The sequence below is a fragment of the Cyprinus carpio genome, chromosome A18 (genome assembly GCF_018340385.1).
Source record: "Cyprinus carpio isolate SPL01 chromosome A18, ASM1834038v1, whole genome shotgun sequence".
In the NCBI taxonomy this organism is placed as follows: Eukaryota; Metazoa; Chordata; class Actinopteri; order Cypriniformes; family Cyprinidae; genus Cyprinus; species Cyprinus carpio.
In genome coordinates, this window is record NC_056589.1 from 5,769,931 (window position 1) to 5,788,128 (window position 18,198).

General features: G+C 36.9%; 1 protein-coding gene across 2 annotated transcripts; it reads right to left on the reverse strand.

Moving 5' to 3' along the window:
- Positions 1–1,733: 1,733 nt before the first annotated feature.
- On the reverse strand, positions 1,734–12,712 carry LOC109098868 (protein FAM118B-like). 2 transcript variants are annotated; one of them, XM_042774875.1, is made up of 8 exons: positions 12,275–12,712; positions 11,242–11,331; positions 10,135–10,387; positions 7,450–7,677; positions 6,049–6,177; positions 2,848–3,157; positions 2,699–2,764; positions 1,734–2,587 (listed from the first exon to the last, which is right to left on the reverse strand). In XM_042774875.1, the coding sequence occupies exons 2-8, from the start codon at positions 11,322–11,324 to the stop codon at positions 2,559–2,561; spliced, it is 1,098 nt and encodes a 365-aa protein (XP_042630809.1). In that variant the 5' UTR covers positions 11,325–11,331; positions 12,275–12,712; the 3' UTR covers positions 1,734–2,558. The 2 variants fall into 2 exon arrangements, with proteins under 2 accessions (XP_042630809.1, XP_042630810.1); XM_042774876.1 differs by having other exon boundaries at positions 1,734–2,413; positions 12,275–12,704.
- Between the last annotated feature and the right edge of the window lie 5,486 nt (positions 12,713–18,198).

Genomic DNA, 18,198 nt, shown 5'->3' on the forward strand with positions numbered 1-18,198 from the left:
AGATAAAAACTCAAGAATTCTGTATTTCCATCTCAATTCTCTTTTACTTCTAGCAATTCTATACATTTATATTCTCAGTTGTGAGGAAAAAAACTATAATAGTGAGATATAAACTCACTTATAGAATTTGAATTGGATTTAAAAATTCAGAAACTTGAATTCCATGGCGATACAGACTTCCATAGAATTGACATTCTGTGTATCGTTTCTTCTGAAGTACTACAAATAGATGTGTCTGTTGTTTTGCAAAAACAAACATAACCTCCTGACTGGTGTAGTCTGAATCTCTGAAATCATGACTTTTATAGGCTGGTTCTTATGAATTAATCAAAAAGAATTACAAACTCGTGACTTACCGGTTTAAACCAGTTTAGTCACCAAATCCAGCAGGGTGGCTACTGAAGTACTGTGCATGTTTTTGCACAGCTAGAGTAACCAGAAGCGGATGACACTGGAAGACTCACACATTCAAGTTACAAATGGCAGCTATCACTTGTACTTTAAGAGTAAAGTGGGGTAGATGTAATTCCTGAAAACATATTCACTGCACATTTGGTACCAAACAGATGCTTTATTTTAAAATAGCATTATAAATACCTAAAAGACATTTGTGGACAGAGATGATAAAACAGTAGACCGCTAGAGTTAAAATACAAAAGGTTTATAAACAACTGTTTACATAACTTCTTACTGACCAAGCATTTACAACTAGAAATGGGGACTAACTCAAAGTGCAACAAAATGTATTGAAAGCTGTGTAGCTTGAGAGGAATGATGGGATTATATCATTATCCTCATTATTAGTCCCGTGACAGGTTCAAGTAGATTCAAGCTTCTATAAGTAAAGCCTGAGAAATCAGATGAATTTAGATTCACACCTCAGTCACCCTAAAGCCTGTGTAAAGCCTCTGCTCGGACATCTGCGTGCCTCCCATTTTTTGTGACCACACAGTAGGCTTCAAAAGCACTAATTGCACATGTGCAGGCTGTGTGAAGAAGACCGTTGCTACTCAAACCTGTACAATCCGTCAATAAAACAATATAAATACAGCCATATGTGCAATAAATCTGGGCAATTGTTTGTTCACATGTTTGTTGCGGAGCGCACCATCAGCGGTAGTATAAATGCAAGAAGTCCACGTCCGCGCTGTCCGTGTATGCGTCAGGACTGCTCATGCAGTAAGTATAAAACAGGCTTAACAGGTGTTTATTTAATTTCCTCCTCCTTACAGGATGTAGATTTAGTAATAAAAGAAATGTCTTGAGTCATCTTTCAACCAATAAAAAAAAAAACAATGTGTGTGTGTGTGTATAACGTATATGAGAGCTTCCTCAACAGAATAAAAAAAAAAATGTAATTGACCTTTTTTCTAACAAATCTGACTTTTTTTTTCTAAGAATCCTAAGTTTACATCACACATTTCTGTATACTGTACTTCTCACAATACTGTGGAAGCTTGTTTCTGCCAAAGAATAAAAAAAAAGTTATTAAATGTTAAAAACTGACTTCTTTTCTTGCATTTGCGAGTTTATATCTAACATTTCAGACTTTTTTTAGAATAACAAGCTTATATCTTGCAATTTTGATGTTTTATCTCACAATTCTGACTTTTTCTTAAAATTGTGAGGAAAAAAAGATACTGTGAGAAAAATAGTCACAATTAGATTTTGTTTGATGTGATGTGTATATTCAGCATTGCCTTTTGTTGTTTGCAAAAGTAATGAAAACTACATTTTATTAAAATCAGTATTTTAATGAATTATTCAGTACATCAAATGATATCATTAAACAGAATTGTACTGTACTATGTAAATAGTACAAATCTTTTTTTTTTTTTTTCACAGAAATGAGGGATTTTCACATTACCGTAATCAGAATCTAAAGGTGGACAGAGTTTAAATGTAATAAAAATGTCACAAAATTTATTTTAAAAATATATACACACACACACACACTTATTTAGGGGTGAAATATGACATGGTTGTTGTGTGAACCTCACAAAATTATGATGAAATGTCCATTTAAATATTGCTGGTGTATTAACTATTTACTGATGTGAAAAACGGGAAGTGAGACTGCATTGCTAAAACACTCCTGACAGCTCATGTTTAAGATCAGACTGGTCCTGAACATCATTCTTGGTCCACAACTTCACTTAAAACCACATAATAAAAATAAAAATAATTCTCCCTCACTCACATGAAGAGTTTCATAAACATTTTCCGAGTTGCAGGAGTTCACAGTTTGCTTGGTGGTGCTTTTACTGACGCCTTTCCCGTGTGAAGCGCTCGGTTTAAGTATGAGAAATGAGTCTGTTGTGCGTGAAGATCTAGTCATACCAGATCCGAGCGGAAGGGGGCGGCGGAGCTGTGGAAACGTTCCCAGACTGCCACTTGTGTCATGAGTGGTAGTCTGGACAGGGAGAGAGGAAGAGCTACAATGAAGATCTCGTTACAACACAGTGCGCATCAGCTGATTTCATCACGGGAAGCCACGGTGCAGAGGAGTAGAGTGGGAAGGGGAGTGTAAAACAACAACAGAAGCCCTCGTGCTGCATTCATGTTTCTATCGTTCTAGAAGCATGCACTGAAGGAAAGAAGGGAAAAGGAAAAAATGCGTCGTCATGCTCCAGTCAAATGCCCAAACTGCCTTTAGCATGCAAGCTGGTTGAGGTGCCAACACAAAAGCTGTCCTAACCTTGCAGGAGGTTTTTCTGGGTCGTAAAGCCATTCTGACTTTCTTCGCCTTGTGAGATGGGCGATCCTGAATCAATCCAGCAAATCAATCAGTGAAAAAACAAAAACATCAGTTGTATGTACCGTATCTAAAAGGTGAAGACAACGTACCCCAGCCATTGGTGACCACGTCCCGGTCCACATCCCGGTTGCAAATCTCATTGGCCAGTCGTTCGAAGTACTCCGGCAGGTCGGCGTATTCGTTGCCGTACGAGATGACCTTAATGCCCTTGTCCAGCATGTTGTCTCGGAGCTTCTTGAATTCTCCCACATCCTCTCGCCGCACCAGCATGAAATGCTCAAGGTCAGACTTGTGTTTGACCGCCTCGAGAAACAGGGCCTGGAAGGTGGTGTCGTCCACTGTCCTCCCGCAGCCCAGGAACACAAAAGACTTGGTTTCATAGAGTTTCTGGATCTCCCTCTGCAAAAACATGCAACAATGTAATAACTGAAGTGATATGGACTGATATGATGATTTTCTGTACACTTTGAATACATGCAAGTCTACTCATCTCATTAAAATAAATAATACTTAAAAGTTAAATGTACTTTTCAAAGTAAAAATTATCTTCATGTATATCATTAGTTATTAATTTAGAATCTCAATAATTTTTCAGATTATCTGATATTTTGACAGACTTATTCATCTTGACACACAATCATGCAGGGGTCTCTGTAATATAATTTATTTAATTTTGCATGTTAGTCTCAGCACATGACTTTGGTTTGGTTAACAAAATTTATTCAAATATTAGTAGCAAACGCAAAGGTAATTGTTTTTTATTTTTCAATTATTTGAATAAAAATTATGCTAAACTACATTTCTTTTCATGAATTTCACTTTTTTTATTTTGATATCAAAATAACTGTATCACTATATGATTTCCTGATAAAAATCTAAATTTTGATTTAAAACACAACTTTACAAATTGTGAAGCTGGATATTTTAAAATAATGTGATTATACAGGTGCTGGTCATATAATTAGAATATCATCAAAAAGTTGATTTATTTCACTAATTCCATTCAAAAAGTGAAACTTGTATATTATATTCATTCATTACACACAGACTGATATATTTCAAATGTTTATTTCTTTTAATTTTGATGATTATAACTGACAACTAAGGAAAATCCCAAATTCAGTATCTCAGAAAATTAGAATATTAATTAAGACCAATACAAAGAAAGGATTTTTAGAAATCTTGGCCAACTGAAAGGTATGAACATGAAAAGTATGAGCATGTACAGCACTCAATACTTAGTTGGGGCTCCTTTTGCCTGAATTACTGCAGCAATGCGGCGTGGCATGGAGTCGATCAGTCTGTGGCACTGCTCAGGTGTTATGAGAGCCCAGGTTGCTCTGATAGTGGCCTTCAGCTCTTCTGCATTCTTGGGTCTGGCATATCGCATCTTCCTCTTCACAATACCCCATAGATTTTCTATTGGGTTAAGGTCAGGCGAGTTTGCTGGCCAATTAAGAACAGGGATACCATGGTCCTTAAACCAGGTACTGGAAGCTTTGGCACTGTGTGCAGGTGCCAAGTCCTGTTGGAAAATGGAATCTGCATCTCCATAAAGTTGGTCAGCAGCAGGAAGCATGAAGTGCTCTAAAACTTCCTGGTACCCCAAACCATCACTGACTGTGGAAACTTTACACTGGACCTCAAGCAACGTGGATTGTGTGCCTCTCCTCTCTTCCTCCAGACTCTGGGACCTTGATATCCAAAGGAAATGCAAGATTTACTTTCATCAGAGCACATAACTTTGGACCACTCAGCAGCAGTCCAGTCCTTTTTTGTCTTTAGCCCAGTCGAGACGCTTCTGACGCTGTCTGTTGTTCAAGAGTGGCTTGACACAAGGAATGCGACAGCTGAAACCCACGTCTTGCATACGTCTGTGCGTAGTGGGTTCTTGAAGCACTGACTTCAGCTGCAGTCCACTTTTTGTGAATCTCCCCCACATTTTTGAATGGGTTTTTTGTTTCACAATCCTCTCCAGGTTGCGGTTATCCCTATTGCTTGTACACTTTTTTTTCTACCACATCTTTTCCTTCCCTTCACCTCTCTATTAATGTGCTTGGACACAGAGCTCTGTGAAAAGCCAGCCTCTTTTGCAATTACCTTTTGTGTCTTGCCCTTCTTGTGCAAGGTGCCAGTGGTCGTCTTTTGGACAACTGTCAAGTCAGCAGTCTTCCCCATGATTGTGTAGCCTACAGAACTAGACTGAGAGACCATTTAAAGGCTTTGCAGGTGTTTTGAGTTAATTAGCTGATTAGAGTGTGGCACCAGGTGTCTTCAATATTAAACCTTTTCACAATATTCAAATTTTCTGTGATACTGAATTTGGGATTTTCCTTAGTTGTCCGTTATAAACATCAAAATTAAAAGAAATAAACATTTGAAATATATCAGTCTGTGTATAATGAATGAATATAATATACAAGTTTCACTTTTTGAATGGAAGTGAAATAAATAAAATTTTTGATGATATTCTAATTATATGACCAGCACCTGTATATATATATCAATGACTATAAATACATACATATATAATATTTGACATTTTATAATTATTTGATTATTATTATTATTATTATTATTATTATTATTATTATTATTTATACTACTACTACTAAATAAAAATATAACAATAACAAAATAATTTAAAATAAAATAAAAAAGGAGTATTTAAGAAAAGTAATATTTTTAAAGTTACATTACTAATATTTTTAGGTATCTTTATTTCTTCATTTTCAAACGTTAAACCACAGGGAGCCCTTAATAAGCACAGTGACACATTCCCTTTGAAAAACAGCACATTTATTTCATTAAATTCCAATTTGATAATCACACTAAGGCATATCAAAATTTTGGTTTTATTTCAATTAATCCCTATGTATCACCCTGACATTTTTGATGCCCCGAAAACATATCAAAATGAATATGAATTCAGACATTGAAACATGGTCATCACAGAAGAGGTGTAGTCAATGTATTTTTTAATAAATTCACTTATCTAGACTAAAAAAACTGCATTATATCATATATAGACCATCATAACATAATAAATTGTTATGCTGCTTTTATCAGCATCATATAAACTTCATTTAATGCTGATAATACTGTCATAACAGTTTGTATTAGGGAAAATTATTTCAAGGACTGGACAGTGAGCAATAAAAACTGCCACACAAAGGAAGTATCTCTTCAGCCCAGAATGCTTTGGTTCACAGTGTCCTCCACCCGGTGAATTATCAATGTTCCAGTGGTGTGACTTTATTTTCTCCTGAGAGCAGAAAACATTCACTCACCATGACTTCGGTGTTCCTCAGAACGTTCTGGTAGCCAGCAGGATGCAGTACGATGCCGCTGGGGTTGGTGTAAACACCATGAATATGGAGTACGCTCAGTCTTCTCTTCTCCTGAGCCCACTCCAGAACCTGCACGCACAAACACACAGCGTCATTTCATACTCCACTGCTCCCAATCCGGCTCCCTCTAGGAGCGTCCAGCTGCTTTCAATGACTGCGGGTTCTAATCAAGAGGCATTTGATGGGAAAGGTGCATAAACACCCTGCCTAAAGGCCACGCTATGGAAAACCACACACGGCCTGATGAATAAAGACACAGGGAACTGAACATGCAGTGTTTCAGAGGGCCCTTCAGGTGAGCTGCTGTAGAGCTTACATGCACTAATGCACTACATGACGCTTGGCCTGAGACCATAAGGCTGATTTTATGACTAATAGCTGAAGCTTTCACTGCTTTGTGCTGAAGGAAATTTATGGCCAAATGCAAACAGAGATGAACCCAATGCACTGAACATCATGGTCTCTTCTTCAGATGCTTTTTTATCTGTTATTTATCAGTGATTTTTATCAGACATAATGCAATTCAATCATAAACGAAATAATTGTGCTCTATCGAATCTCACATCACTGATGGACTTTCAGGTCCCAATAACCTGCAGACAAAAACGTTATGATTTTGAAGTGTTTTATATTGATATTGAATGATTTGTGAAGAAGAAATAATGCTGAAAATTCAGCTTTGCATCATAGGAATAAATTACATTTTAAAATATATTCAGATAGAAAGCAGTTTTCAAATTGTAAACAATTTTCACAATATTACTGTTTTTACTGTACTTTTGATCAAATAAATGAAGCAAAATATATATATATATATATATATCACGTATAAGAGAAATAGTGTTTCCAAACATAGACTAGTGCTATATTTTTACTGTATTTTTGCTCAAATGATATATATATATATATATATATATATATATTATTTCGCTATTAACCTTTTTTACTATAAAAAAACAAAAATATATCGCGTATAAGAGAAACAGTGTTTCCAATCATAGACTAGTGCTATATGTTTATATTTAACTACTTACAAAATTACACAAGAACAACAATTATAATAATAATAAAGATTATTGCGGTCCCTTTTTTTATACTATTAATCATGATTTTCACAAGCGGGTTTATACAATTTAAGATTTTTATTATGATTTTAAAAAAGACCTTATTTAATATTGTTGCGTCAGAAAATAAATGTCATTTAGATTATTAAAGTATTTCCTTTCATCAACGCTACATTTCTGCACTGACCAAAGTTAGACCTCCTACACTATTTAAATGGTTAGCGTCCAATAAGGCAGTCTGAACTGTAATGCTACATAGTACAAACATAGCTGGTACCTTCTTCTCATCTGTGAGGTCCAGAGACTCCAGCTTGGTCCCTTGGTGGGCAGCGTAGATCTCTAGCAGATTGTCAAAGTTGGTGGTGAGGACCAGAGCGCCGCTCTCCATCAACTGCAGCACGGAGCGGAGGAGATGCTTCCCAGAGTTCTCCATCTTACACTCCAGGTCATCAAACACCTCGTAGAGGCAGTCTTTAAAAAAGGTGGAGCGTACATTTCCCGTCCGCTACAAAGAAATTTGAGATGTACGGAAAAACAAATCAACTTAAGGAGAATTCAAATAACTCTTATGGGAATGCAAAGTTACAGGAGTGAACCAGAGCAGGCTTCTAGAAGGGGAAATAAGATTTATCTTCTTAAAAGGCCCTGAAATGTTCTCCATGGATCACATCATAAGAAATAAAGCACCCTAATTCATATATTTAGGCTTATAGGCAATGAAATTATCTTGATTTTTACACATGGTGGTGTTTGCCAATGCAAATTTTAACCCTGATAATTGGAATCTCATAAGAAATGGAATACTTCAGTCAAATACTTAGGCTTATTGTAGGTAAGTAGTAGTAGTATGGAGAGAGTGCTGAGAATAGAGGAGTTTTGACAGCAGTGCCCTTGTCCTGCTCAGACTCAATCTCATTACACTGAGCTGAATTCATTCTCTGAGCTTGGCAGATGCACATGGAGAGAGAGAGAGAGAGAGAGAGAGAGAGAGAGAGAGAGAGAGAGAGAGAGAGAGAGAGAGAGAGAGAGAGAGAGAGAGAGAGAGAGAGAGAGAGAGAGAGAGAGAAGAGAGGAATGAGAGAGAGAGAGAGAGAGAGAGAGAGAGAGAGAGAGAGAGAGAGAGAGAGAGAGAGAGGTGCTGCTATGAATAGCTTGCAGAATCCACTTTCTTAGGAAGAGGCTAATTATCAGCACCTCCACACCTGATGTGAACTAATGCCTCTGATCTGATTTGTGTGGATTTATTTTATTTTTTTTGTTTTGGTTTTGTTTTGACGTCTGTGTATGTATATGATATTATGTGATCATTTTTTAATGCTGTTGAAGGGGTCCAAATATTTTTTTGGATCAAACCACTCAAATAACATTTTATCAGGGCTCCTACACCTAAAACAATTGATTTGATAATAAAAATATTAATATGCTAATTATATATTTACCAAAATCTCCACTGGTGAAAATATGATTTTATACGATTTAAAAAAATGCATGCCATGTCATTTTATTTGTATGTTCTGTGAGAAGTAATCTATTTTATCATTTGTTGTGTTGAGATGAGATGATGAGCATGAAAGTTTTAGTGGAGAAAAAAGAATCAGCTATTTAGACTCTCATTCTGATGGCACCCATTCATTGCAGACAAAAAAAAAAAAAAGTTGTGAAAATGGCATAAAATGATCTAGGACCTTATACAATACATGCCATTGTAAAGACTATACGTTTTTTTTCTTTGTCTGGATCCCTGATTGGGTACTTGTGGAAAATAACAGCACTAAGCAACAAGCATTCAGAAATGAGATGAACATGCAATCATTTTTGGAAGGGCATGGACTTTTTTTGTGCTCATCAACATAATAGCGCAATAACATTGATACCTGAATCAAAAAAGCAGCCTGAGTGTCTCAAGCATGACTTATATATTCATGCCCAAACATGTCAAAGTGCAAATTTATTTTGGCAAAGAATGCATAACTAAAGAAATATGCAATGCCGAAGCTGAATGGACCAGCGTCTAGTCACGGCATGTAGTTCTGGAGGAGTGAATCCTGGTCGCATGTTCAGATTAGCCTATTTTTTTGTGCCTCTGTTCTGCTCATGTGAGACTCAAAACTCACACAAGTAGGTTAAATCACTGAAAGATCTCGCACTAACAACAACAAACAAACCACGCTTGGAACTTCACTGGGACAGAGACAGACAGCAGGCTGATGTTTTTCTAGGAGAGTTGTTTTGTTGAAGTGTGTTGTTCAGCTACGACCATTCCAGGCAATGAAACCCCAGCACTGGAGCTGAAATTCATTACCTAACTCCCTTTCACAGGCCTAATGCCTTCTAAATCCTCTAGTGACGCTGATGGGTTTGGATGCAAATGATACTTGGGCTTGTCAATGGAAAACAGACAAAAACAACAACACTGGTGGCACGTGGTTCTACGCCCCATGTTGGCTGGAGAGAAAGAAAGGGACTAATGATGGACAAACTCATCATTGTGCTCTGCGGTCCATGCATTGCCCAGCATTGTCCTAATGATCCACATGTTTATTAGGGATCAACAATACAGATGTTTTTTTGGGTTTTTTTCAAGATTTTTCCTTGCCCTGCCAACTTTTCCCTAATCACAGAAACTGAAACATTGGCATGACAGATCGCTATCAGTCGAAGCAGCACGTTAATCATCCATTTCTTCCTCTTTACTACTGGTTATTGCACAAAATAAACAAACATGAGAAGGTATGTTAAAAGAAACAGTAAAACATACTGAAATGTTTCTTGTAATTGCTCAATCAGTGTTTCAAGATTAATTAATATTTCAATATTTCCAGTTGTAGTTTAATATTATTAAAGAACAACGGACTGAAGTAGAAACATAATTATATAATTTAACATAAAAACTGCCTTATGTGCAATTTACATTTTTGTATACAAGTGGTAAGAAAATGAAAAGAAAAAATAAACATCTTACCGGTGAAAGTTTCTGGATAAGGTCATGAGCAACATGCACCAGGTTTTTGTCCTCTTGCAGACTTTTCTGGAAGCGGCGGCTCTCTTCCTCCTCAAGCAGATCAAAGTCATTGGCAGCATCTAGCAGCGCCTGGATCAGACCTTTCCAGGAGCGCAGCGCGGGCACTTGAGGAGCTACGGCTGAACTCACCCCCGTGCCGATCACCAGCACCAGCTCAGGGGCGCGCTTCGTCTTCAGGCTGGGCAACAACTTCCTACTCAACCAAGGAGCAGGAAGTGTAAACAGATCAGAGGAAACATGCATACAGATGGAACTACACTACAGAGTTGCATGCAAAGCATGGTTTAAACGGACTTCAAAAATATGATCTAAAACTTTTAAATAATCAGTAAATGAGGTCCTTAACTATCAGTAAAATGTTGACGTCATGAGATGTTTTCTATTTATTCTTTATAAGATTGGTGATTTTTGCAAACTGTTACTAAACTGTTGGACATGTCTAAATGCAATTAAAACCCCTGGTTTGTGTAACTTTTTTTATGTTTAAAAGTATGTTAGATACTAGTTTATCTTCTCAAAACAACGGCATGGGATTTGTCTCTCTAATTCTTTAAAAATCTGTCTCATCCAATCCTCTATGCTTAAAAGGGAACACAAAAGAAAGTATTTTTCTGCGTTTCTGTGGATCACAAAAAAACATATTTTGCGTAATGTTGGTAATAATGTTGGTTTCAAATCCCACTGACTTCCAATGTACAGACAAAAACTACAATGGAAATCAATGGGAACCCAAACTGTTTGGTTACCAACAATCTCTAAAACATCTTGTTTTGTGTTCCACGGAAGAAACTAAGTTATACAGGTTTGGAATGACATGAGGGTGTGTAAATGATGACAGAATTTTCATTTTAGGGTGGACTATAATTTTTTTTTCCAAAGAATAGGAAAAGGTGAAGTCTTTCTTATCAGGAAGTACAGGTCTTTGGAAAATCACACGTTCATCAGAACAAGTCAGCAGACAGGAGCTGGCTTCAGTGAAGAATATTTGTCTCTCCCTGGGAATGTGCTGGCAGCAAAGCAAGACACGGACATCTGTTGTTTTCATACCTGGCCTTCTTAGCCACTGTGTCGCCATCCTCAGAGTCATGGGAAGGACGCTTCTCTATCTTCACTGTAACAACAGAAGCCATTCGACTCCTGAGAAACAAAGATTTATATTAATTATTTATTTATAAAGCAACAACTATTGACCAAAACCCTACACAACAGACAGACAGATTGATGGGTAGGTGATATATATATATAGATTTATTTTTTGATAGATTTTATTTAGTATTAAATAGTTTTAATAACATAATTAATTATTAATTGATTTGATTTATTAGATTAAGGGTATTTAGAAGTTAACTGAACTATTTGTCCTTTGTCATCCTGACACTGGAAGAGATTTATTCTCCTGTGGCTGGAGGAATGGTTTTCAGGGTAACGTTATTTAAATGATGATTAAAAAATCATGCAAGGAAGACATCTGAAGATGCTGCAGTGATTTTATTTTTATTTTTTTTGTATATACTTCACTCAGGAGCTAACAGATGTTAGGGCATATCTCTTTTCTTTCTCTGTTCTCTTTGTTTTTCTTTGAAAATCATGCCAGACAGATTCGGGTGCACATTAAGGGCCCAAAAAAATCCATCATAACCTACAACAACAAACACTGACCAGACATCCTCGAGCTAGCAAGCTAACAGGCTAGCTACAGCTGTATTTTTAGTGCCTAATAATCGAATTATTATAAACTAATAACTTTATTTTATGTAAATCTCTGAATCCAATCAATTACGAATACTAATAACATAATTATTATTATTATATAACATGTTTCGGTTGTTTTAACGGGGGCGTTTACTTAGTCACCTGTTGCTTTTGTTCCATATGTGATACAATTTAATCTTCAAACTTCAAGACAAATAATAATAATAATAAATTGTATGCTTTAAGTTACAATTCGTTTACCTGGAAAGGCAAGATAACGGAAAAGAGGAGATTTACCAATCCGCTAAGTTATATCAAACGACTAAAATAAAGTAACGAGAACAGTACAGAAACAAAAAGGGTAACGTTATCTTAAAACGCGACTTACCCAGATGAACAGAGGGGAAAATATGAGGATCCAAGAACTTTCTTAAATTTGCTCGAGGTGTTTACTAATGATAAAACAAAACACTAGAAGCAAAATCTCTTTTTTATCGAACAAACTCTGAAGCGGCTTCCTATATGAGATCTAAATATCAGTAGGGTATCAGTGCCAGTCAGCCTTCAGAGTCCAAAATTAGTGATGTTCGGATCTTGAACGAATCGTTCTTTTGAGCCGGTTCACAAATCGAACTGAATCGAACAGGTTGATGACGCCGGACGCACAGCCGAACTAGCAACGTCCAACTCAAAAAGAACCGCTTGAGCCGGTTCAGCCAACTGTCGAAGTTTGGCGAGGATTACCGAGAACGCAACAAGAACCGAATGAGCCGGGGCGAAGTTTGCCCAAGGGTTCCCGAAGATTCTGATGAGTTGACGATACTGTGCGAGCCTGAGGCGCGTACTGGAAATATGCTTATGAGCAGTGGCGTAGCCATGGGTGTGCCAGGGTATGCCGGTGCCACCCACACCTAAAAATAGATGCAGAATTATTTTTTATAGTCTCAATAAAAAATGTTGACTAAACTTGGGCTATTGTTGTTTACTTAGAAAATATTTTTTTTAAATCAACCCTTTCACGCATAAGTTACAAATATTTTAACTGACCCCTTGTTTCCATGGCGACACGTCATGATTGTCATGTGACACACCGCGGCCACAATAACTAACAGGGCTGCGTTCAGCCCCGACAAAACGTTGCAAAACGTTTTTTAAACGGAAACGGTGGCGTGTTGAACACCCTGTTGTGATGACGGCAAGCGTTGCAACTATGGCAGCTGAGAAGGCCATTCTCTGTGTTCTTTTTGAAGAATTTTCGGAGCCTGATGATATTGATATAAATACTTGTTTAATACTGCAAAGTACCCTCGATGTTACAGTCACTGCCCTTGCCGTCCAGAATGAAAGAGAACATCTTACCAAATTCTGACTGAAAACACATCTATTTTATCTCCTGGTAGCTAATCAATTCTAATTTAAATTATTTTATTTCTAGTTCTTAATTTTTAAATACCTTGTATTAATTATCATTCTCATTTTTTGTAAAGCACTTCATTACCACGGTGTATGAAATTTGGTATATAAATAAACTTGCCTTGCAATGAAGTTAAAAATATAAACAACTACATCATCATGGTAATATGCTATATTTTACTATAAAACTCTTACGGCAAACATGTCTTCTAATGTCTTCAATTGTTGCATATACCGAGCTGCAGCGGACACATTTGTAAACTACTTTACTAGGACCCATTGTGCGAGGTGTCTCTTTAATACCGCGTGGTTTATATACATGCTGCCGCTGATTGGGCCGACATTTCTGACACACCCACCAAACAAGAGAAAACGCATCTCAAACTCGTTGCACACCGTTGCACACCGTTTCCAGGAAACGTGTCGTTCAACCCGGAAAACGTAGCAAAACGTTGCGCACCGGTGTGAGCTTGAACGTGCCCCCGATGTATCGCTATTCGTTTTATTTCGTTTTTCATTTTTTATTCAAAAATATTCACAAACATTGACACGCTTACCATGTCAACTATTTGATATTCCGATTCTTCGTTTTTAAAACCTTTATAAATTATCTTGATCTAACGAGATGAGCGCTGCAGTTCAGAGTCCTGTCAGCCGGATTTAACGTACAGCCAAACTGTCTCTGGTACAGCACTTGAATTCCCCAGTTTTTCTCCCGAAATACATGAAAGTAAGTGGCTGTTGAACTGTGAGAATAGAGTTAACTTTATTGTTCTGCTATGTGTGTCTGATATATGAATAAAACACATATTTGAATATATAGATAGTAATTTTACTGCTTCCATAGTGTGTATTTTACAAACTACCAATGTATTGTTTTACTAGTGATTATGTATATTTAAATGTATGAAACCTAAAATAAACATTATGTGGTTGAAAACACTGCATATTAGTTATATGATAATTGTTGATATATGACAAGCGCGCTGAGCGCGTCCGTCTCTGGCTCAGCGCCAGCCAACGCGCGAAAGCAGTTTGAATCTGGCAGTTCTGTGACGCCACTGAACATTCTAAATCATACTCTCAGGGGCAGAGAAATAAAAATCCAATATATGGTGTCATAATGCTCAAAACGGACACGCCGTCTCGCCCTTTTAGCATCACTGTAAACCCTAACGCTCAAAATAATTAATTGGTTTGAGTAGGAAAAACTTAAATTAAACGAATAAGTTAAGTGAAATTAACTTTATGAGTATTTAGCACTTTGTTTTTCTTTCAAGTTCACATAACTGATATATTTCAAGAAAACTAAACTGTTTCATTGTTTTGAGTTTTATGAAATTATTTATAGACAAACTTAAGTTTAACTGAAACGGCTTTGATGTCTATTTCCCAGCATGCTTTGCCGATGGCACTCAAAAGGGCGAGTAAATGCTAAAATTAAGTGTAATATAAGTTTTGTGTGTGTGTAAGATTAATGTTAAGTGTGAGATTTAGCAGTGATTAATGTTTTGCTAATTTATGTTATGCTAATTTAGAAGAATTTCTGTTAATGTTGGCTTTATGGTGACAAGTGGTAAATGCAGCTTTCTTTGAGAGCAAATGATCCCTTTATATTGTTATGCTCATACAGCTTCTGTATAACACTATTGTTAATATGTTAGCAAATTAGTATGTAAGCAGATTAGCTTTTAAAAGCTAACTGAGTTTATACTAATAAAAGTGTTCACATTGAGATCAATTGAAAGTTTTAAGTTAATTGTATGAATTAATGTACTCATACATTTTAATTGTAACTTGAAATGTTTAAGTACAAAATAAAAATCTGCTAGTTCGGCTTACTTATTCGGGTTTACAGTGTACTTCATAGGTTTGAGTTATATTAATTGAATTAGTACTATTAACTTTATTTACCCAAGTTATCTTAACAATAAGTTACTGAGTTACTTGGACACAAATACATTTTTTTTTATGCTTACATTTTTTGAGTTAATAAACTTAAAGGATTTAAGGCAATCGGTTTCCTCAAACGGTTTGAGTTGAACTAACTCATCAGGTTTTTACAGTGCAGCTAACAGGCACTATGTTATGACTATGTTATTGGCGATCCTGAGTGTAATGTATATTATTCTTCCGCAAATGGGAGTCTATGGCAGCCCTATGAGACAATGAGACATAGTACACCTGATTGCTCTCATCATGCTGATCACAAACTATATCATACATTAAGACTCCGCCCATTACAGTAGTAGCCATTTTGAAAAGTACAGTGTTACGTTTTTTTCGCTCAAATGATCTTCGGGGCAAGCCACATAAAAGTACTGTCCCCGATTTCTGATGTTTTGTTCTTCAGGCTCTGCACTGCTCTTGGTGCTTAAATGCTTGCTGCGCTGCTGTACTTGATGTGCGCCATACTTGGTCTGCTTGCTGTGCCTTGCAGAGCTTGGCCCCATATTGCTGCTTGCAGCTATATTATTTTATATAGTTTTATGGTTATGTGGGGCATGGTTATGGTTAGGGTTAATAATTTTTGCACAGTAATCTGACAATAAATGTGGCACACCCAGATTTTCATATGCACACCCAGAGTCTCTTTTCTGGCTACACTACTGCTTATGACTATTATTAATTTACATTTTATTCAAACCTGCAAAACCCTTTCTGTTCTGTGATGTAAATACATTTTTTAAATAGTTTATTGTGCATATATAATGCAGGGGCTGGTGGGGTTGGCAGTGTATACATGATGTTAATAATATACTATATATTAATTGCGCAGTGTGAGATTCATTAACAGAACTTTGTGAGAACGCGATGAACTAAGAGTGACAGCTTTTTAGTGGTTATTATAAGTGCTCTTTGCGAGCTTTCTATGTAATCCATTTAAAATGTAGAACTTAGTTTTTCAGCCTCACACGTTGCAAAGTATCGGGAAGGATATCTACATATTTATGCGGGATTCCCTCTTGAAGTAGCAGTGTTTGACATGGTGATAACAATAGCAATAGACTGGACAAAATATGTGGAAATGTGCATTAAGACTAGAGCACCCTCAGTGACTATGTCTGAAACCTGGTTGATACACTTTTATTGTATAACTATACAAAACAACAATAAAACAAATGCACTGAATAAAATAATTTAATAAATATTTACAATTTAAGCACTTAAAGGGTTAGTTCTCCCAAAAATGAAAATAAGCTCATAAATTACTCACCCTCAAGTCATCCTATAGGTGTGACTGGATGTGCCCATCCTAAATAAAAAGTGTCTCACATGGCTCCGGAGGTGAACAAAGTCTTCCTGTAGCGAATCCATGCGTTTTAGTAAGAAAAATAACCATATTTAAAACGCAATAATCAATTTAATCTAGCTTGCGCCAACAGTTGTCCACGGATAGATAAGTGTGTAAAACTTTTGGACGCATTTTAAAGATTCTATGCCACGAAATGTAAATTTTTCACATACTTTTGAAAATTTTTGAAAATCCAGCATTTAGTTGGTTCTGGTTGTTGCTGTTTTTAACAGTTGTAGGCTTTATTGTTTTGTTATGGGGTTTGGCGTCATGGCATCTTTGTTTCCAGGTGGAACGTTAAAGGGTTATTCGACCCCAAAATGAAAATTTTGTCATTAATCACTTACCCCCATGTCGTTCCAAACCCGTAAAAGCTTCGTTCGTCTTCGGAACACAATTTAAGATATTTTGGATGAAAACCGGGAGGTTTGTGACTGTCCCATTGACTGCCAAGTAAATAACAGTGTCAAGGTTCAGAAAAGTATGAAAGACATCGTCGGAATAGTCCATCTGCCATCAGTGATTCAACCATAACGTTATGAAGCGACGAGAATACTTTTTGTACGCGAAGAAAGCAAAAATAATGACTTTATTCAACAATTTGTCTCCTCTGTGTCTCTCCGCATCACCATAGCACCATTTTGGAGAATATCCGGTGAACGCAAGCAGCATACGCTCTTCTGTGTCAGCCGCGACACAAGGATACGTTTTTAACATGTATTTAAACTTTGATTTGAACGAAAACAGTGCATCCGTGCAGCAATTACACAGGTTGTACGCAAGCATCAAGCCTCGTCCATATTGCCAGGTGCGCTCTTGAAGACTTGCGGTGCAGAGCCGCGCGTGAGTATAAAGGCTGATTTAACCAAGCATTACGAGACAGACTGCATGTGTGGCAAGTGTAAGCGGCTCCTCCGTGAGACGCGGCAGAGAGGAGTGAGTATGACAAGCATTCAGAGACACAGGCTGTGTGTGCGTTCTTCTGAACTGGGAATAGCGAACATGCATTATAAACTTCTTTCAAATTATAATCTGTTGGGGAGATAAAATGTGCAAGATAACGTTCATGTACTTATAAAAACATCTAAGAATGCATCTTTTATTCTCCAGTACTGAAAGCAGAACCAATAAGGGAGCTCTTGATATGTGTTGTGGCCACTGATCTATATATTCTCTATTATAGATCAGTGGTTGTGACACAGCTCTTGCAAATGAACATTACCTTGTTTGTTTGGTGTCTGCCATTTCGAAGCCGAAGTATAACACAAGTTTTTCTTTAGTATTAAAAGGGTCATATGATGCGATTTCAAATTTTCCTCTCTCTTTGGAGTGTTACAAGCTTTTGGTGAATAAAGAAGATCTGTAAAGTTGCAAAGACTAAAGTCTCAAATCCAAAGAGATATTCTTTATAAAAGTTGAGACTCGTCCACGCCCCCCTGAAATGGCTCGTTTTAACACGCCTCCACATCTCTACGTCAGTATGTGATCCATGCTGGTTGCTGAGGAAATACATCAACTCTACACTGTGGATCGCCGAATCGGCTTTCACCATGAATGAAGCGGTGTCCAGCCCAGGGTCGTCACATGTGGTTGCCGCAAGCACA

Coding starts and splice junctions, on each gene's coding strand:
- LOC109098868 (XM_042774875.1), bottom strand. CDS start 11,324: ATGGCTTCTGTTGTTACAGTGAAGATAGAGAAGCGTCCTTCCCATGAC. Junction 6,178..7,449: donor ACCTCACAGATGAGAAGAAG/GTACCAGCTATG, acceptor TTGTGCGTGCAG/GTTCTGGAGTGGGCTCAGGA. Junction 2,765..2,847: donor CGTGGTCACCAATGGCTGGG/GTACGTTGTCTT, acceptor GGATTGATTCAG/GATCGCCCATCTCACAAGGC.